The sequence below is a fragment of the Quercus robur genome, chromosome 4 (assembly GCF_932294415.1).
Source record: "Quercus robur chromosome 4, dhQueRobu3.1, whole genome shotgun sequence".
NCBI classification, from domain to species: domain Eukaryota; kingdom Viridiplantae; phylum Streptophyta; class Magnoliopsida; order Fagales; family Fagaceae; genus Quercus; species Quercus robur.
The window spans coordinates 65,790,104-65,811,710 of record NC_065537.1 but is presented as its reverse complement, the minus strand read 5'-3'; the positions used below and the strand labels follow the sequence as shown (position 1 = coordinate 65,811,710).

Sequence of the window (21,607 nt, the reverse complement as noted above, 5' to 3'; positions counted from 1 at the left end):
TATTTTATTACAATATTTTTAATAATAAATTTTTAATTTTTAACAATAAACTGTATCTAAATAGACCCAAATATAGTACTTGAAGGATGGCCCACGTCCTTGTCTTTCCTATAATACTAGCAGCTATAGTCTTATCTTTTAAGGCATTAATGGTGGCCAAATATATATATATATATATATATATATAGAAAAATATTATGATTATATGGAATTTTGGTGTGAGATAAAAGTGGTCGGTTATTGGATATTTTTTAATAGTATTTCTTTTGGTCGGGTACTGTTGTAAGTTTTTCTTGAATTATTTGATTACTAAGTAAGTGGTGCTTGTAAATTGTTTAGGTAATATCTAAGGATTTTAGAGAGTGTTAGGAGGAAGTTTTTTTGTTGTGAGCTAGCTGAGGTAAGTAACCTTATCCTAATTAGTTTTATTTTACTTATACTACTTTATTTTAACTATTGAAATTTGTTTATAATTGTTACAATTTTATTTCAAATGTATTACTAATTTAAGGTAAAGAATAAAAAATTATCACAAATATATTTGATTACTAAATATATAATTTTATGTATGTATTTGAATGAGATATATATATATATATATATATTTTTTTTTTTTTTGTTTGAACTATGATTTTATATATATGATTTTGGACAATCTGAGTATATTTTAACTCTAATACTCAACTAATAGGAGTTATTCATTGGTATTCTAGTATCAAGCTAATGATGGTTATTCATTGGTATATGCCACGCTAAGAAAGACAAGGATGTGGACCATCCTTCAAGTACTAATGGTGGGTTATAGCGTGACATAGTACTAGGAGCTATAGCCTTATCTTTCAAGGCATTAATGGTGGCAAATATATATATATATATATATATATTTATATTTGTTTTTAAGTTTAGTACTTGAAGGATGCCCACGTCCTTGTTTTTTCTAGTGTGACTTAGTACTAGTGAATAACCTTTATTGATTGGGTCAAAACATAATCAAATTGTTCAAAAACATATATATAAAATCATAGTTCAAATAAAAATATGTTTCATTTAAATTCATATATAAAATTTTATATTTAGTAATCAAATATATTTATGATAATTTTTTATTCTTTACTTTAAATCAATAATACACTAGAAATAAAATTGTAACAAAAAAAAAAATTAGTAGTTAAAATATAGTAGTATAAGCAAAATGAAATCAATTAGGATAAGATTAGTATAAGCAAAATGAAATCAATTAAGATAAGATTACTTATCTTATCTAGCTTACTGCAAAAGAATTTCTCCCTAACACTTTCTTTAAAATCCTTAGATATCACTTTCACAATTTATAAGCACAATGTACTCAAAAATCAAATAATTTAAGAAAAATTTAAAACAGTACCCGACCAAAAAAAAAAAAAACTATTAAAAAATACCCAATAACCGTTCACTTATTTCACACCAAAATTCCTCCTAATCATAATACTCTTATATATATATATATATATAGGAATTTATTAATTAATGTCTAAGGACATTCGTTAGCATTTTCCTTACTTTAAATACTCCTCATTTAAATTTTTTTTTTTTACAAGTATTACAAGCATAAAATAAATAATTTAATGTAGTGTGTTTAGAAAAGTGAGTATGTAAAATAGAAAAAATATGTTATTATACAAAAATAAGAAAAAAAAAATAATGTACACTCTAAAACAATTATTTTTAATTTGTGTTGGACGATTTTTTTTAATCTTTATTTGGTGAAAAAAAAAAGGGGGGCTATATGTCAGCGTCGGCACGAATGCAATTCAATCACGATTGCCAACAGTGAAGGCGACCATGCATGCATGTAATCAATGGTGTAGGGTTCCTTGAACATGATGCATGCATCTGTGATTTTTCAGTATTTTACACCTTTTTTTTTTTTTTTTTTTTTCCTTTTTTTGTGTGTGTGTTTAATGTCTATAAGGAAAGATTACCATTATACCTGGCTTATAGAACAGCAATCAACACAACTCTCAGCTTACAATTGTCTTAGCACTAGCAGAGAGCGAGAAAAAGAAGCATGGATCCACTCAATTCTACTAAACCCGAAGACCACCAGGTCGTCTCCCCAGCCGGAGTCTTGCTTCACCTATCAATCTTATCTATTATATGGTTTCACACTTTCTTGATAGCCAAACAGAGTTTTAGTTGTCATTTCTTTTTCTTTTTCTTTTTTTTTACTAGAGTTGGCACTAGGGCTGTTCATGGGTCTGTACGGGCTGGGTTTTTGAGCTCCTTCGAACTCGACTTGATTATGATAGGTGGCAGAATGAAAGACCTGCCACCAACCAATAACATTAGCGAGTCAAATTGAGTCGGTCTTCCACAAAACCAATAGAGGCGCTGACAATTGAGATTCCTTTGAAAACTAGCAAAAATTCGGTAAAATCTTGCCAAATCTAGTGGAAACTCACTAGATTCAATGAGATCTCACCAAATGTAGTGAGATATCTCACCAAATTAGCCAAAATATCACTGGATCCTATGGAAATCTCTATAGTATGAGGTTGCTTAGGATATCGGTTGGGTTAGTTTCCTTGGGTTTTGAAGGAGAGAAACTGAGACTCAACCCATCCATATCGGGTTTTGAAGGCTTTGACCCACCACCGATCATCAAAGCACTGGATCTGGTCTCGTCAGGTTCACCGTTCTTTGGAACATCCCTAAGTGTCGAGTGCGCGCGCACACACACACACACATATATATATATTATAATACATGATAATTTTTCTTTAAAAAAAATAATAAATAAAATAAATCCAAGGATAGTATGGTTGCATTGGTTTTTTATAATTTTTTTTAATGAATTCATGAAATAGTATGATGTACTTTTAAATAATTTAATTTTTAATTGGGGTGAAGTTGCTTGATTTATAGTAAAAAGATCTAATATGAATACAAGTGTGCAAATTTGTTTGTTTCGACAATAATATTTTCTAAAAAATAAGTTATTTTCCAAAATATGTTTTCTATAAAACTATTTCATTTTACTAGGTTTAGTAATAATCTTAAATAAATTGAGAAACAATCTTTTAACTTCTCTTATTTAGTTTACTATAAGATAGGATAGTTTTCGAAAAAAAAAATTAGTAGAAAATAAGGCTTAATTTTTACGTTAACTAGAGGTAGTTTTCTTTTAACTTATTTTTTATGATACTATTAAAAACTGGAAAATATGGAAAAAAATTTTTGCACAAAATTTTCCATCGAAACAAACGGTAGTATTTTTTGTATCACATTCAATATAAAAATTACCAAAATTATATCTTTTAATAAATATAATGCAAATAAGCTACTGAAAATAAGTAATTCCAAAACAGACTATTTGAATGTATGAGTAAATTACCTTAAAATTTGCAATAACAACAGGAATTATCATTAGCAGAAGAACTAAGAAGATCGTGGTCAATTCATGCGGCAATGGAGATGTCGTGAAGTGCGTTGTGTTTAGTTGTGCTTTTAGTTACTTATATATATTCCTTTCTTGTTTAACAGATTCGGGTTGAAGAGAAGTTGTCTGCAAGAATATTAACACTGAATAGACCTAAGCAATTGAATGCCCTTTCATTTCAAATGGTATATCACACCTAACTTATTGAATACTTTTGATGTGTTTTCTTGCATTCTTTTTTATATTATACTACCACGTTATGGTATCAAATGCTTAATTTGGCCTTGAAACATTGTCTATATCATTTAAATTATCAATTTCACTTTACTTATTTGTAGTTTAGGCCGTTTTAATGTTGTATACCCACGGTTTAGAAAGTTATACTTTACTCACTTAAAGTCATTTTCATTAGACTTCCATAACCCACAGCATCCTTCTCCGTTAAGAAAACATGTTTAGACATGAAACATAAAAGAATACTGACAAGAAGGAACTTTAAGAGAAACTTTGATTCACCATTTTCAGAGATATTATTTTCTGCTCACCATTAATCAAGTTCACGGTGGGGGATGGTTCTAACATTTACATGTGGTCTAATAATTGGCACCCAAATGGCCCTCTCTATCAAAACTTTGGGCATAGAATAGTGTATGATATATGCTGCCAGCTCAAAGGCTTAAGGGCAGATTGTTGTAGGTTAGGCTTCAGTGCTAGTATATAACATGTTTGGGCTCAAAGAAATTCTATTAAGCACTAGGGCACTGTGAGAACTGAGGAACAAACCTTAGGAGTCATAAAGAATCAGGTGAAGATTAAAATTGAAAGTAAAGGTGTATATCCCAACTCTAGTATGAACAAAAAATCCTGCACCAAATGGAGTATCTCAAATGTTGTGTTTAAGCCTAGAGTTTGATCTCTGTACAACTCTCCAGCTGTTGCAGATTTTTCTCCTGATGATTTTCCAAGTGGATATGTGGTAGTTTATCTTTGCATTATCTTGTATTATGATTTGTTTGTTGCTGGGACTTTGTCCCTGACCTGCATATCTGGGTAGTCAATCTTGGTTGTGTACTTAGATACTGTTATCTAGTTGTTGATGGGACTCGTTTGTTCTATTGCAGCCATGGCAGGTTTTCCAGCTTGTTGATTAAAAATATTCACTTGATTATCAACAAAAGTAAATAAATAAATGAGATATGATGGCAGGGTACAAAGCTATGTCTGCTATATGTGATGTTGTTTCCTTGTTTCAAAATGGATGGACTCAATAATCTATTGAGTATAATTTCTGAAATATGGATGATATCCTATTTCTGTTTCTTTGTTTCTTTTAAATATACATGCCCTTTTGTTACTTTTTGTAATATTAACCACAATTTTACTTGGGGAGGTTTTTGCCATATGCAGATCTTGTTATGTTGTTTCTTGCATTTCATTTAAAGGTCATGATAGTCTGCTTTGTGTAAGATAATATTATTCATACTTATTTAAATACTGCAATACTTGTGATAGTGCAAATGAGGTAACCAATTTGCTATTACATTTTATCCTGAACTTGTGTTTAATGCAAAATTTTAGATTTCTCGGCTATTGGAACTTTTCATTGCATATGAGGAGGATTCTAATGTGAAGTTGGTAATTGTCAAGGTATGTCCATTCTTAAGAGACAATCTTCATGTCTTACCTACAAATTGCATTGGAAATAAATCAGAAAGAAAGTCGCATCTTTCTGACACTTTATTTTGGCTGATCCTCACAAATGTATATTTGGGGTGCATATTACATTTAATTTTGTTAATTCAGGTAGCTCTAATAACTCATTGTGCTTGTTGTTTTGTTATGCATTTTGTAAGGATTTTGTTTTAAAATTAACCCTTACTTAACTTATTTCTGTTGGTTCTAATTACTAAGCCAGCTTTGTGGTGAGTGTTGATGTCATTTTATTTTGGCTAAATAAAACATATTATCTTCTTTAATCCTCTAAAAAAAGCAACCTTCTTAAGGTTGATTAGTTGTAAATTTCCTTTATATATATATAATTGTAAATTTACTTAGTATAGCTGGTAAAGGTTGTTCATATGCAGGAGTCTTAAGACAATTTTTTGTGCATATATGATAGATGGGCATTTTAATTTGTTTAACTAAAGTTTATAAGTAAAGAATTTGGGACGTTTTCGATTGTTTCAGCCTTGCAGAGAATGCAAACTGATTGCATGTCCTCTGTGGTCATTTTTTTAGGGAAAGGGACGAGCATTTTGTGCTGGAGGTGATCTTGCAGCAGTGATTCGGGATATTAATGAAGGTATAGGCTCTTTTTATTACTCATTGGACCACCCTCACTGGTCCTCAACATCTAGATTATTCATGACCTACCACCACAGATAAGATTCAACTGCTAATGTGGAGTCTTTCAGTCATCTCTTCTTTACAAGATGCTCAATTATGCGAATTTCAAGAATTTATTTTTTAAGAAGCAAAGGACATCAATGCTAATCCTGTAATACTTCCCCCCGTCCCCCCAATATTTTTATGTATTAGGTACCTGGAGAATAGGTGCAAAATTGTGTGGGTTGCAGTTCACCTTAAATTACATTTTGGCAACATATCGTAAACCCCAGGTGACCTTGTTCACCATGAATTGCAAATTTTCATTATCTTTTGTTTATATTGACTTTTGACTGTGGAGGCATTCTTGGTCAAGTTAGTTTCATGGATATATTCTTTCTTACTATTAGCATGCAAATATTGTTGAAGGTTTCAATCCTTAATGGAATTGTCATGGGAGGTGGGGCGGGAGCTTCAATACATGGCAGATTCCGGGTTGCAACAGAAAATTCGGTATTTATCTCTCTTTATTTCCAGTTTTAAGTCATACAGAATTTTACTTTCTCCTAGTAGGTGATTATGTATTACACACTTCACTGAGATTTTATAGAGCAGTAACGTATTTCCCTTATTTTATCCCATTCAATTGATGATGGTCAGTTTGAATGTCGAAAGCAAGGAATTGAATATGTTAGGACATATGTGATTCACTTGTTTGAAACATATATCATTATTTTATGTAATTAGCTAATCCTTTGACAAAATGAATTTTACTTGTATTTTGGTAGATCTAAGGTGTTTTTAATACTTCAAGAAACCTTATTTCAAGTTCAAGTGTTAAAACCATGCAAATCTGTCTAACATTCAAGTGCAAAAAGTGTTGTTCATTAAAACTTGACAGCTAGCCATTGGTCGAGCCTTGAAGAGCTGTTCTAGCCCGTGGCTTGATAGCAGCTCAACAGATAGGCATCTGTCGAGGTTTATAAAAAACAAAGTTTCAGTTCTGTTTTGACTCCAATCCGTGATTGTATGTTTGAGTTTTTTTTTTTTTTTTTTTTTTTTTTTTTTTTTTTCTCACAACCTTAGACATATAAAAGGATTATTTCAAGGGCCATCAAAGGTGACACAAGTTGCATAAGTGTTGAGCAAAACTTGTTCAAGTAAATTGTGACCAGAGACAGAATTTGCCCTAATTCATCTTTCTTGTGAAGAAGCTGTTGTGTTTATACACCGTAGGGTTTTGTGACCAAGGAGTTTCTCGATCTCATCATATGATGAACTGAAGAACTTTGCAGCCAACAACCTTCTCTAGTTGGTGATTGAAGTCATGTGCTGGGATCCGCGCAATTGGTTAGTCACGTACTAGGAGCCGTGCATTACAAGGAGAAATCGTCACTATAAAACAAGTCCAATTAGGTATTGGGGTAAGGGTTCAACTGTAGGTTGGTATAAAATACTGGGATTTCTTTACTTGTAACCGCTTGTTGTGATAATAGTGGATTCCAGGGAGTGGTAACCTTAAAATCACCCGATGAAGTTTTTACCGTATAGGTTTTCCCCATTTGTAAACAAATCACCGTGTCAATTTATTTTCCACTACGTACTTTAGTTTATTGGTGATTTGTTTGTGCTACCTTGCATTTGCATGTTAATTTGATTAATTAATAAACTTGGCTAATTAATTAATTAATTCATCACAATTGGTCAATTCGTTTTTGGCCTATCAAATGGTATCAGAGCGGGCACACTCTAATTAAGGTTAATCTTTGCTGTGTAATCCATTGACCCCTGTTTATCAGGGATAGAGGACAGTCTCTTATTATACGTCCTTTATTTGATGGCACTAAATATGCATACTAGAAAGTGCGCATGAGAGTTTTCTTGTAGTCTGTAGATGAGAAAGTGTGGCAGGCTATGGAGATAGGTTGGACTAAGCCAAAGGAAGTGCCCGCCAATTGGGATGATGCCAAGATCCATGCGACTAACTTCAACAGTAAGGCATTGAATGCTTTGTTTAGTGTAGTCATTAATGAGGAATTCAAGAAGATATCCTCCACTGAAATTGCTAAGGAAATATGGACCATTCTCCAGACAACCTATGAGGAAACCAAGGCTGTCAAGGATTCAAAACTTCAGAAGCTCACTATAAGCTTTGAAGATATCAAGATGGAGGAGGATGAGTCATTTGATGAGTTCTATGCCAAGCTCAAGGACATAGTGAACTCAGCCTTCAATCTTGGGGAAACTATTCTTGAACCCAAGATTGTGAGAAAGGTGCTCAGATTTCTACCTGAGAGATTTCATGCCAAGATTACTATAATAGAAGAATCAAAGGACATTGACAAGATTCCTTAAACAGAGCTAGTTGGTAATTTGCAGACCTATGAGTTAGGTTTAACAAGAATTGGTAAATCGGGTAAGAGCAATAGCATGGCATTAAAGGTTAAGATTAGTGACATGGATGAGTCTTCAGACGATGAAGATTCTAAAATGACGTCCTATATCACCAGGAAATTCAAGAAGTTTATGAAGAATGCAAATGGAAAGGGCTTCAAGAAGAACCGTAGGCAATCCAATTCTTTACAGTTCAAGAGCCAAGACAAAGGGAAGAAAGATGCTAGGGATAGTGGTCAATACACTATTCCCTCAAGACCAAAGTGCTTTGGGTGGCAAGGCTTTGGACGTATGAAATAGGAGTGCCCCACATATTTAAAGACCATTGGGAAGAGCAAGGCATTTGCTGCTACATTAAGTGACACCTAGCCTAAGGATGATTCCGACAATAAGGGTGATGAAATCCTGAATACCTTCACTGCCATTGTCAATCCTATTGAGGGGATTGTTGAAGATATGGATGAAGAAGAGGAATTGGTAGAGTCTAAGTTTGAGAAGATGGATGAACAAAATGACATCCACACAGCCTATGCAAAGTTATATAAGGTCTCAGAAAAGCATGAGAAGTTATATAGGTTGACCACCAAGAAGCTTAGTGATGTGGAGCTTAACCATGAAGAGCTTTCCACAAAGTTTAATGAAGTCAATCAGACTATTGGAGCACCGAGGTTTGAGAATAACTTCATGGCTGAGAAGATCAAAAAGCTTGAGGCAGAATTGTTCCAACTCAGAGCTCAATTGGAGAGGACTCCAAGTGCAAAGCTTAATGAGATGCTTAGTCTTAAGAAATCTGCTTCTGATTGAACAGGTTTAATATATGATTTCTCTTCTCTTAGTATTGCTTCTGCTAGTACTACTATTTTTGTTCCTTCTGCTAATAATGTTGAAACAGAGAACAATGATGTTAAAAATGAATTAGCTAGTGAGAACATAGATAAGGGTAAGTCTATCTTAGGAGCACCCCTTGAACTTGCTAAGAATGAGACTAAAAACCCTAAGGCTAAGAAGGCTAACTCTAAAAAGTCTAAATAGAAGAAGCAGCATCTCTGTCATCACTGTGAAGCAGCCGGTTATACTCGACCTAATTGTTATAAGTGGTTAGCCACTCAACAGAGCAACGGCATGATCGCATTGGAAAACTAGAATTAGTTTCCATCCTTTTTTGCTCCTCTTGGAGATCTTTTTAAAGCTCTCATATTCCTTTCGAACTTGAATGGTTTCAATTCTTCCTCCTCACCTCCGGTTCAAGGATTTGCTAGACGTAAAGGTTATTCTAAGGTGTGGAAAGAAAAGGGTTCCAAGTGATTCTGTCACTTCTTCTCTCTCTCTCTCTCCCTTTCTTGTTTTTATTTGCATTACTTGAGTGTTTTGCTTTATTGTTTTGAGTTAGTCTAGTTTTTAGGCTTTGCTTTGTTTAACATGTTTTTGTTTGTTTTCAGTTTTATTTATTTTGTTTTTCATATAAAAATAAAATAAAAAATTGAAAAATCAGAAAAATTAAAAAACAGTGTATATTTTTTGTAGTACTTGTGTACTTTGGATGGTTATTGGAGCAAAATTTTCTAAACTTTGTATCTTTTGTAACTTAGATGAGCATCTCTATGCAAAACTAAGTAAGTGAGCTTGTGGCTCTTGTTTGTAATGGGTAAGATTAAGTAATCTCTTGTACTTAATGTTAAGGACATATTTTTATGTAATTGACATATCCTTTGACAAAACGCATTTTACTTGTATTTGGGTAAATCTAAGAAGGTTCAAGATGATCATTACAAGTGGTTAAATTGAAGACATGAAGATTACTCAAGAACTGCTCAAGAAAAGTGCAATCTGCAAGTCTCTATACCTCCTCTACAGAAGCTCGATTTATCGAGATTCATTAAAGCTTGACAGATGTCTCGATCTATCGAGCTTACGGGATTCAGATTATAGCTAGCAATGTTTTTATTCTAAAAGGCTATTTGTTTATGGGTTTTATATAATCCTTATAGAACTAGGAAAACCCAAGGTTTGTGTAAACCTATTTGGAATAGGAGAGTCCATTAAGCTCCTATTTAAAGGAGCTGAAAAAAGAAAAACTTAACCCTAGAAAGCTTTATAAGGTTTTCTTTTTGAAACCCTAGCCTCCTTCTATAGAAGAAAGAGTTTTTGCTGCGTTTTTTGTACGCCTTTGAGTTGGGTTCTGTAACTAAGCAAAGTCTCTTGCACCAACATTGAAGATCTTATTGGTATTTTTATGTGAAGTTGCTGCAAATCAACTACAACAATTAAAGGGTTGTTGTGGAGTTAGTCACGTACTTGAATTCGTGCAAAGGAGTGAGCCGCGTATTGGGATCCGCGAATCAGATTTGTTAGTCACGTACTAGGAGCCGTGTTTCAAAAGGAGAGATTGTCCCTATAAAAAAAGTCTAATTGGGTATTGAAGTAAGGGTTCAACTGTAGGTTGGTATAAGGTATTGGGATTTCTTTATTTGTAACCGCTTGTTTTGATAATAGTGGATTCTCGTGAATGGTGGCCTTAAAATCACCAGGTGGGATTTTGCCTCAATAGTTTTCTCCATTCATAAACAAATCACCCGTGTCAAATTTAATTTCTTGTGCTACCACGCTCATTGCATGTAATTGAATCTAATTAATTAACTTGGCTAATTAATTGATTAATTTATCACAATGGGTCAATACATTCTTGGCCTATCACTTAACACTCGTATCACTCTTTTTGATGGAATGGGCTAGAAAATCCTAAGAGAAATACATAAATAACAATTTCACCACTGTTGCCTACCAATCATGAAATGACATTTGTATGCTTCAGCATAGCAAAAGTGGAATGTCAAATGCTTAACATAATTGGGTATTTCTTTTCTCTCTCTTATATGCCCATGCATGATATGCTCAAAAAGACAAATATGCAAAGAAAATAAAAAGAAAAAAGAATGAAATGCTTTAAATATGATTACAAGCGTGTATTCTAGGAGGTGTGGAAGTTATAGGATATACCTCAAAGGTGATAGTCCCCATCAAACAGTTATGATTGTGTGTGAGTTAAAGTGATTTTCTTATATCTCAAATTGTCATAACATGTATACACTTATGCAATCTTGCCATGTTTTTCACACACAACACGCAATATTCTTTACTACTCTTGATACATATGCAGGTACAATGTAATTTGACCATCACAAGGTTTACATGTGTTAATGTATGTTCACTAAACTGTCTGACTTGTTTTTGAAATATAAAATTGGTTAGACTTATTTTGTGTGTGTGTGTGTGTGTGTTTTTGGGATCTATGTGCTAAAATTTTTTGGTTGAAAGATGATTTTAAGTGTTCAAAATGCTGTTTGGATCATTGGTTGAGTTGCATGTTTGATTGCATTCATATCTGTGTTTTTCTCTTCTTGAAAAAATGTTTTTAAGCCATCTCGACACCTCCTCGATACCTCTCGATACCTGGCTTATCTATCGAGCTCTTCAGTTGCTTTTTATCGCAATCTCAACACCTTTCGATAGTTAGGTGGATCGATTGAGAAAATTCCTGTCCCCTCGATAGCTCTTCAATCCATTAAGCTGTTTTTGCTGTGGACACCTCTGGACACCTTCTCGATAGCTGCATATGTCAAAGCTTTTAAAGCTCGACACCTCTATCTGTCGAGATTTACTAAAATTCTATATAAAGGTTCAGCGCGATTCGGATTTCATTTCGATCGATCTCTCTCGATCTGTCCGTGTCTTTTCACCTCTCAAACTTCCCTCTCTCACTCCAAACTTCATCCTACATTGATTTTCGGCCTTAATCAAGTTTCTCATTACTTGGTAAGTGTCTAAATCCTTCACTCTTCATGCATTTCATGCATTAGACCTAGATTTTTGGGTTTTTGAAAATTTTTTGGGGTTTTTCAAAATTGATGAAGTTATTGTGAAATTTTTGGGTTGGTTTTTGTGAAAATGCTTTAAAATCTTCATGCATTGCATCCCTTGTGTATTATAACCATATTTTCTTGCATTTAGATGTGTGTTATATATGTTAAACTACTTATGTGCAAGTAGGTTTGGATTGGGCTAAGCCCATGATGCAATTATCTTTGCATGTCACATGTTCATGCATTTTTATGCATACGTCCTTTACATTCAATATATTTTTGTATATTTGAACTGTTTTTGGGACTTTTTTGAGTGTTTCTTTCTTTCCCCTCACTTTCTAGTTTACATTAGTGTTGTTATGGCACCGAAATGTAAGTCTGCTTCGTCTTAGAACCCTCTTTGTTTCGAGGCATCTTCTTCTTCTGATCCCACCCCCTCTTCTGTTCGGTTTCGTGATGAGCAAGCCCGAAAGGACTTCCTGGTGAACTTCTCTAGACGAGGCATTCATTCGGAACACCGAGCATTTTGTCGAACTTCTCTGACACTAACCTACCCACTATCTTTCACAGTCGGGGTTAGGAGTCACTGTGTGACGTCTCGGTCGCTTGTCCATTTGTGTTGATCTAGGAGTTTTACTCCAACATGTATGGACTTGATTCTTCAGTACCTCTCTTCATTACTTGCATTCGAGGTACGCACATAGTGGTCTCACCGGAAATTATATCCGAGATGCTCCATGTCCTGAGGGTAGAGCATCTAATTGACTACCCTAGTTGTGAGCATTTGAGGACTGTGTCCAAAGACAAGATGATTTCTCCTTTTTATGAGTGTCCCACTGATTGGGGTGATCATTAGTTTACTCCATGTTCGACTTTTGCTAAAGGTCCTAGATTCATGAACATGGTTATGACTTTTGTTCTTTATCCTCTTTCTCATTATAACTCTATTATCGAGTCCTATGCTCGATTTTTGCTTTCTTTGTTAGAGCATCTCACTACAGGGATACGGCGACCCATGATAAGCTCATCTTCCCTTTAGCTATCACGAGGATCTTACGCCATTTTTTCGTTCCATTTCTTGTTTTCGACCACTTTCACGTTATGTGTGCCATTGACGCCGTTATTGTTAAACGGAGTGAGGTGCAGTTTCATTTAAGGCAGTTCGGTCTGACAACTCCTCTCACTCCTTCAGCTCCATCCACTTTCACTCCCTCTACTTCTGCGGGCAGTGTGACTTTGGATGCAATCATGGCGCAACTTTAGCACATGGATGCTTGCCTTGATACATTCTCTATTAAGTTGTATCAAGTGAACACCCGTGTTGGCTGTATTACTAGATGGCAGGCTCACCTTGGTGGCTTTGTAGAGTCTCCCTCTCCTCCTCCCATGGCACCCGAGGCATCTGTGGACGATGATGACTCCTATGACAATGATGATGATGATGATGATGATGGAGATGCTAGCTCTTCCAGTTCTGACGAGATGTCTACTTAACACTCTTACCCTTTGTCACTTATGACAAAAAAGGGAAGTAGTTTTGGTTCTGAGAGTAGTCATTGTTAGGGGGAGGGTTAGCATAGGAGATTTTTGTTAGGGGGATGTGCACATTGAGGGATGTAATGAGGACTTGATGTATTTTTTTCTTTTGTTTCTATTTCAGATACATCATATCTTGTATATTGTGGCCTTGTGACCATTTTGACATACATTGTACTTATATTCCTTTTATATTGATGTATGTTTTCTTTTCACCTACCCTTACCATGTGTTGTTTCGTTTCTTTCTTTATACAAATGTTTCTTATATCTTGTATGCAATCTATTATTTCTGTTTCACACTAAGATGCCATGATGAGTTTTGTTTAAAGTATTCCAGAAATACAAGTTGTCAAAGTCTTTCTTGCCATAGACTCTCTTCTTGCAAAATTTTTTAAGAGTTTGTGTTAGGATAGATTTTATTGTATTCAACAAGTGAATATGAGTTAAGTGATTTATGACTTCTCTCATATGTTCATTTGTTTGTTGTGGTTTTATCACAGATTGCCAAAGAGGGAGATTGTTAGAACATATGTGATTCACTTGTTAGGAACATATGTCACTATTTTATGTAATTGGCTAATCCTTTGACAAGATACACTTTACTTGTATTTGGGTAGATTTAGAATGCATTTAATACTTCAAGAAACCTCGTTTCAAGCTCAAGTGTTAAATCCATGCAAGTCTATCCAAGATTCAAGTGCAAAAAATGCTGTTCATTAAAACTCGACAACTAGCTCAACAGTTAGCCATATATCGAGTCTTGAAGAGCTATTCTAACCTGTGGCTTGACAGCAGCTCGACAGATAGGTATCTGTTGAGGTTTATGAAAAATAGAGTTTCAATTCTGTTTTGACTCCAATCTGTGATTGTATGTTTAGGCTTTCCTTTCTCATAACCCTAGACATATAAAAGGATTATTTTGAAGGCCGTCAAAGGTGACACAAGTTGTACAAGTATTGAGCAAAGTTTGTTTAAGCAAATTGTAACTGAAGATAGAATTTGCCCTAGTTCATCTTTCTTGTGAAGAAGCTGCTATGTTTGTGCACCGTAGGGTTTTGTGACTAAAGAGCTAATCTTTATCGTATAATGAACTGAAGAACTTTGCAGCCAACAACCTTCTCTAGTTGGTGATTGAAGTCACGTACTGGGATTCGTGCAATTAGTTAGTCACGTACTAGGAGCTATGCATTACAAGGAGAGATTGTCACTACAGAATAAGTTCAATTGGGTATTGGGATAAGGATTCAATTGTAGGTTAGTATAAGGTACATAGATTCCTTTACTTGTAACCGCTTGTTGTGATAATAGTGAATTCTAGGAAGTGATGACCTTAAAATCACCCGGTGGGGTTTTTGTCGTGTACATTTTCCCCATTCGTAAATAAATCACCGTGTCAATTTATTTTCCGCTGCATACTTTAGTTTATTATTGATTTGTTTGTGTTACCACATATTTGCATGTTAATTTGATTAATAAATAAATTTGGCTAATTAATCAATTAATTCATCACAAGGGGTCAATTCATTTTTGGCCTATCAGAATATGGTTGTTTATCTCATGGTTCACTACTCTCTCCCCCACCCCTTTTATTTTAATTGTTGCAAATGTTCTTCTTTAATTAATATGTATAGTTGCAGGTACAATAGTTGCTAAATTTGGCTAAGAACCTTTTAGTTCAATTGGCACCTCTTAATGTTTCTAATGGAGACATTTTGAGTTCAAATAAAAATGATAAAAGATGCAAAACTTAATTTATTACAACACTTCTTATTTTTCTTTTTTGGGTCCTAAAATAATCTTAATGCTTCTTGTATCAATAAGAAAAGAAGAAGAAGAAGAATTGTATTGTTAAACCTGATCAAGCAAAAAATGCTGATGCTGTCCACTATCATCACTTGTGTTTTGAACTCCTTCAAAGGTTCTTAAATTTGGTTTTAGGTCGCTCCTCTTTGGCCTGTGTACACTAAATTGCAGTGTCCTAATGCAACTCCAGGCACTTGGGGCTAGCTATTCTATACCATATTTATGTGCGAGAAGTTGCTAGATGATGCTCAAGTTCAAATGGTCCTTAAATGACTTTGCCTTTCCTTCGGTGGTGGCAATTAGAATTTCTTCTCGTTTTGCAGATGAGAATTTTAAATGTATTGGCAATTATGGTGCCATGTGTTCCATATGGATACATGAGTTGTATTTAATTTTCAATGGAATGACCAATTGATTCTGTTTTTCTTTCCCCTTTTCTTCTTCAATGCTATTTTATTCATTTGTCTTAAAGTGGTATGTAATTTTGGTTCCATATGGATACATGACATGTATTTACATATAAAAAGAAGGATTGAACTGCTCTCCTTTTTTTTTCTTTGTTTTTTAGCAGAATTGTTTTAATTTAGTAGTTCTAGTTTTTTTTGAGTTTGATCATAACAGCACTGAAGTATAAAATCACATCAAAACTCCAAAACAAGTGTGCTGGGCAATATTAGTACTAAGCAAGTGACCTCCAAGGATGGGAAGTCCTAGTGTTGCACTCATTTAAAAAAAAAAAAAAAAACTGTAGATCTAGGTTTCTTGGATAACTTGCATATTGATAGTGGACTTTTCGCAGGTCTTTGCAATGCCAGAAACAGCTTTGGGAATCTTCCCAGATGTGGGTGCCTCTTATTTCTTGTCAAGACTCCCTGGATTCTTTGGTAATGGCAATTACATCATTGACCTATATAGTAACTCTTTGGATTCCAAATCTTTCCTAGAAAGGGGGTGAAGTTCATTTTCTTTTGTAGTTTGTAGGAGTTTGGATGGTATATTTCTTTAGCACTTAAATTTTCTTGAGTAGTTCAATTCCTATTTTTAGGTTTTAATGTATATGACTGATTGATACTATTGCAAACTAGCAGTATTGGTGAGAGTATTATATGTGCTTGCTATCATGATATGGGACATGTGACCGATAGAGGTGCATAATCTGTAGGTTGGGAGAGTCATTGGGATTAAGGTGTCAATTTGTAAAGCTCAAGCTATCAATTCCTAGCGCGTGCGCACGCAAAAAAAAAAAAAAAAAAAACTGGTTACCGAAGTAGTTAAGAATAAACCAAATCTTACAATGAACCATGGTTCGACAGAAAACAAACCATAATGGGTGTTGGTTCTTTGTACCATGCAATTAATCTACTAGAAAACTTAAGTTTTATTAATTCTTCAGCAATTATGAACAGATTACTAGGTATTTTGACTGGCAATTCTGTCGCTGTCACCAATGATTTCTACTAGTGCTTTTGTATTTCTTGAATTTCTCTTGCACTAACATATGGTCGTCTCTCTGCTCAAAGAAAATCTCTACTGTCTGTTCTACACCACATTTATTTCTTACTATATTGTTTTGTTTTTTTTTTTTATTTGTTCATATTTTTAGATTTATTTATTACATAAAATTTGGAATTATAACAATTCTATGTTTCTTTGTACCAAAGCTTAAAAGTGTTCTGAAGTGGTCTTCTCATTTTTTGCATTGTTTTGTTATTATAATGGTCTTTTTTGATAACTCCCCTCCCATTTCCCATCTTCTACTCGTTATAATTTTAAACCTTTGGCAGGAGAATATCTTGGTCTTACAGGCACTAGGTTGGATGGTGCTGAAATGCTTGTATGTGGGCTTGCAACTCACTTTGTCCCCTCAGAGGTAGTATTTCATTCTATTTTAATTATTTGATTTTAGGCATAGCACTCAAAATTCTAATGAAGGAAAAAGATGCATCTTGTGTGGTTGATGAATAGTTGGAAGCAGTAACATGCATCAGCATGGTTTTAGTGCACATTATGAATTATTGTATATTTTTCCAAAGACTTGTTTTTTCCATTCCCTACTTGGTTTAAACTGAAAGGCAAAGTAGTGGAGTGGACGGGAGGAGGATACATAGGTCATTTGATTTGAAGAAAGAGGGAAATTATGGTAAAAACAGAAATTGAAAGGAGGAAATACTTATGTAGTTCAATAGTACAATTTAGATCATTAGACCAACCCCTGGGGTCAAGTCTAGGATATACTTTCTATTTACGAATTATTTTCTACAATATTTATCCTCATGCCATTAAGATGAAATGCTATGCATGTGTAGTCATCACCATTATGTTTATCTGCCAAAATTTTTATTTTTAATTTTGTAATACATTGCCATTTGAATGCCTTATGTGTTTTTAATTGTTGGCCAGAGATTGTCTTTTTTGGAAGAAGCACTGTGCAAGGTAGATTCAAGTGATCCAGCCATAATCTCCGCAGTTATTAATGAGTACTCAAAGCAACCTTATATGAAAGAGCAAAGTGCATATCACAGGTTATTTTTGCATTCATAATTATAAAGATTATACTTCTTGTTCTAATTAAATGGCCTCTACAGTTTTTATTCATTAAACTGTATTCTACGTATGCCAAGGATTTTTAATACTTATGATGTCAAGGACAATCAATCATGAAATAAACTTCTCTCAGTGAACGCACATATGAAAAAGCTCTGTTAGTTTATTAGCTAGCTGGATGTATCATCTTAACATACGGTGATAAATGTACAACTCACAGATTGAGTGCTAGAAGGTTCTGTCAGAGTTGATTTTGTATTAAAGAACTAATGTTTTCATTTTCTGAAATGCGAACCTATCTTTCTGTTGTCCAAGACCCTCAAATATATTTTTTAAGTATTTTTTTAATCTTTCTCAATAAACTTGAAATCCTTATTTTTTTTTCGTTGGCTACAGATTGAAGGTCATTGATAGGTGCTTTTCTCGAAGAACAGTGGAAGAAATTATATCTGCCCTTGTAAGTTCAATGATATTGAATTTTATCCATGATGAGAATATTAATTTGCTGTCCTCTTTGTCAGATGCCTTCGAAAAGTTTGCTAGTGCTTTGAGTAATATTCTTTTCTTTTTGGTGTTTACATGTTTACCACTTACCTGACCATGATCTTGTGTTGGCAATTTTAGGAGAGAGAGGCCTTGAATGAGAAGGATGATTGGATCTCTGAAACAATCCAGTCACTGAAGAGAGCGTCACCAACAAGCCTTAAAATTTCTCTGAGATCGGTAAGGGAGCAGCAAGCCTTAATACTTCCATTCCAGACAGCATTTAACTGCTTAAGACTGATTGACTTGTGGTTAAGATATTCATGACATCTTCTGTTGAAATTTAGCTCTGTAGGATTTTCGTTATGTGCTCTAATCATGTGAGGCTATAGAAATCTCTTTTTTTTTCTTTTTTTTCCTTTAGCAGAAGTATCATTTATTCCAGTTTCTGAAGGTTAGAAATTCAATTTCAAGGATTATAAACTGGTAAAAGTGGTTGACAACTGAAAACAGTGTCCTTTTTCAAGGCATTTTATGATAAGTGCAACAAGAACCTAAATAAAGTTATCAAAAAGGAGAGATGGTGGCATCTATTCTTTATTGGACACTAAAATGTTTGAAGTGCCTATTTCAGATGCAACATGTTGGGGAGATAAACATCTTGGGGAGTTTCCTTGAATAATTAATATAACATATAGAACACACTTTAACCCAAAAGACCTAAGCCTAATCGGTATGTGCTCAATTATGTTATATTAACTACCCAACAAATCTCCCCCTCACGTGTGAGTCTGCCTCTTTATAGGCTTCAAGACTTCTTTGTGGGTCATGAACAAGTCCTACTCACTCCCCCTTACCTAATGGGCTTTTTACTTCATCAATGCACCATCCATGAGTCTCTCGTACGCCATCCATGGGAACCACGTGTCAACCCCGCACGCACATCCATGGGAACCCCGCACACGTCCATGTCCATGGGAACCTTGCATCACACCATTATTTAGCACCATTAGAAAATATTCATTTGTTGGGCTCTTTTTTTTTTCTTCTCCAAGATCTTTGTATGTGGGCCGTTTAGGCTTTTTCTTTCCCCGTTGGGTAGGGACCATGAACACCTCACCACCTTTGCCGCACATCATCATGGGCTCTGATACCACTTGTTGGGGAAATAAACACCTTGGGGAGCTTCCTTAAGTAATTAATATAACATACAGAGACACACTTTAACCCAAAAGGCTTAAGCACAATGGGTATGTGCTCAATTATGTTATATTAACTACTCATTCTTTTCATATTTATTCAATGTGGGACTTCACTCACATGTGTAACCCAACACAACATTGACTCTTGTCAGCAAGTGTTATGCTTTCAATGTCCAGCCATTAAACATGTAACTACCTCTTAATAACCTAAGGAATGAACAGAATTGAATAATCAAATAAATCAGGTGTTTTCGTTTCTCTCTAGAACAATCAATTAAAAAAAAGAAAAAAAAAAGATAAGGCTTCATTTCTGAGTAATGGGGATGAAATTGGTCTGATGCCTAGATACACATCTGCACCCAGCACATGCTACTCTGTCCTTGTGAATTGTGACGTAGGTTGGTACAGGTCCATCGGGAATCAGGATGTGCTATGGCCATTGGAGAACAGTCAAGTTAAACATTTTTAGCCACTGTGCAGAGGTGATTGTGGTATAATTTGGAGGAGCATCCAAAAATGCATAGAAAATTAAGTTGGATCCATAGAAAGAGAATGTCCTGCTATCATTATTCTCTCTTTTGCTTCAAAGGCCAATATGAGTTTTATCTTGATAAAAAATAAATAATGCCCTTGTTTTTTCTGGCTTCCTTTTTTCATGAAGGGCATAGAACAGATTTTTTTATAAGCATGGTGAATTTCCATTTTTTTGTATATGTGTGAAGTCATAGTTGTAATAGTAGTACAAAAAATTTTATCACTATGTGCAAGAAAGCATATCATTTGAGGTATGAAGATGAATGTGGGGATTGTGTGTCACTTGGGATCCAAGCTTGACTTGGTTATCTGACATATGATCCCCTCTTTTGCATGGATACCACCATAATAGAAATATGATATTTGGTTCCCTCAATAACTTTATAACTAAAGACAAAACTAAGAAGCCATCCAATTTGTCTAAATCTTGTGAGATTGTTTTTACTTTCTAACGCTTATTCTCCTCTTGCAAACAGATTAGACAAGAACGGCTCCAAGGTGTTGGTCAATGTCTTGTTCGTGAGTATAGAATTGCTTGTCATTTCCTGCAAGGAAAACTCAGCAAGGATCCCTTTGAGGTTTCAGCTTACTCAAATATTTATCTTCTCCTAATTTCTTCTTTTGACGATTATTTTAAGACTTCCCCTTTTTACTGTAGGGCTTCAGAGCTATACTATTGGATAAGGATAAGAGCCCAAAGGTAGACATGCATCTTTTTCTATATCTTTGCCACTTAGATTTTTCAGTCTCAATGATTTTCATAATTATAAATTTCTGTTGGTTTATTTTTCTTATTTCATTTTTGGCTTCCTTTCTCTCACAGTGGGAGCCCTCTAAATTGGAGCTTGTTAGTGACAATATGGTTGACTCATACTTCTCTATGATGGATGATGAAGGCTGGGAAGATCTAAAGCTCCCTGCGAGATCTAATTTGCCTGCATATGCCATTGCAAAGCTTTAATGCGTGAAGGTGAAAAATGGGGAAATTGTTGCGCTTTTTAAATTATAATAAAAGGGATATCAACACATTGTGTGGAGACATATATGACCACAATGATATTCTCATTGTCTTTGTGATATTAGTCAAACCTTGTTAAAGGGTGCCAATTTTAGCTGATGCTATAATTATAGTATATAGAACATAAATTTCCAGCGTATGCTTCAAATTATTTTCTCTGGTAATCTTTGCAAGAAAAGGAACCATCTTTGACATGATGTAAATGACCCCTTGACTCTTACTTTTCGTTTGTAAATCTTGGAAATAAGTTTAAATGCAGAATGACAGTCTGAGCAGACCCTGAGGTTCTTTAGAATAAGATTCTTGGCCCCTGGTTGTGCTTTCAACAAACCATAAGAAATTTCCAGCTTTCACTTCTTTATGTTCGTCAACACTTCTGAAGTTTCTGCAACATAGCTAATCAGTTCAACTTTGGAGTCATTTGATTTAGCATCAAGTAAATTTCTGTAGTTTCTGGATGAGAATGATGTTAGACCAGGAATAAATGA

At 34.5% G+C, this 21,607-nt stretch overlaps 1 protein-coding gene across 1 annotated transcript; it reads left to right on the top strand.

Moving 5' to 3' along the window:
- Positions 1-3,223: 3,223 nt before the first annotated feature.
- Positions 3,224-21,322, top strand: LOC126723395 (3-hydroxyisobutyryl-CoA hydrolase 1-like). The gene is made up of 13 exons (XM_050426789.1): positions 3,224-3,603; positions 4,997-5,065; positions 5,657-5,720; positions 5,957-6,036; positions 6,173-6,256; positions 16,138-16,222; positions 17,123-17,208; positions 17,739-17,860; positions 18,279-18,339; positions 18,507-18,605; positions 20,578-20,679; positions 20,760-20,801; positions 20,925-21,322. Exons 1-13 carry the CDS (start codon positions 3,601-3,603, stop codon positions 21,060-21,062), a joined length of 1,035 nt encoding a protein of 344 aa, XP_050282746.1. The 5' UTR covers positions 3,224-3,600; the 3' UTR covers positions 21,063-21,322.
- The last annotated feature ends 285 nt before the right edge of the window (positions 21,323-21,607 follow it).

Excerpts from the sequence above, each read along its gene's own strand:
- LOC126723395 (XM_050426789.1), top strand. Across the intron at positions 16,223-17,122 it reads AAGACTCCCTGGATTCTTTG|GAGAATATCTTGGTCTTACA; the intron begins GTAATGGCAATT and ends AACCTTTGGCAG. Across the intron at positions 17,861-18,278 it reads GAGCAAAGTGCATATCACAG|ATTGAAGGTCATTGATAGGT; the intron begins GTTATTTTTGCA and ends CGTTGGCTACAG.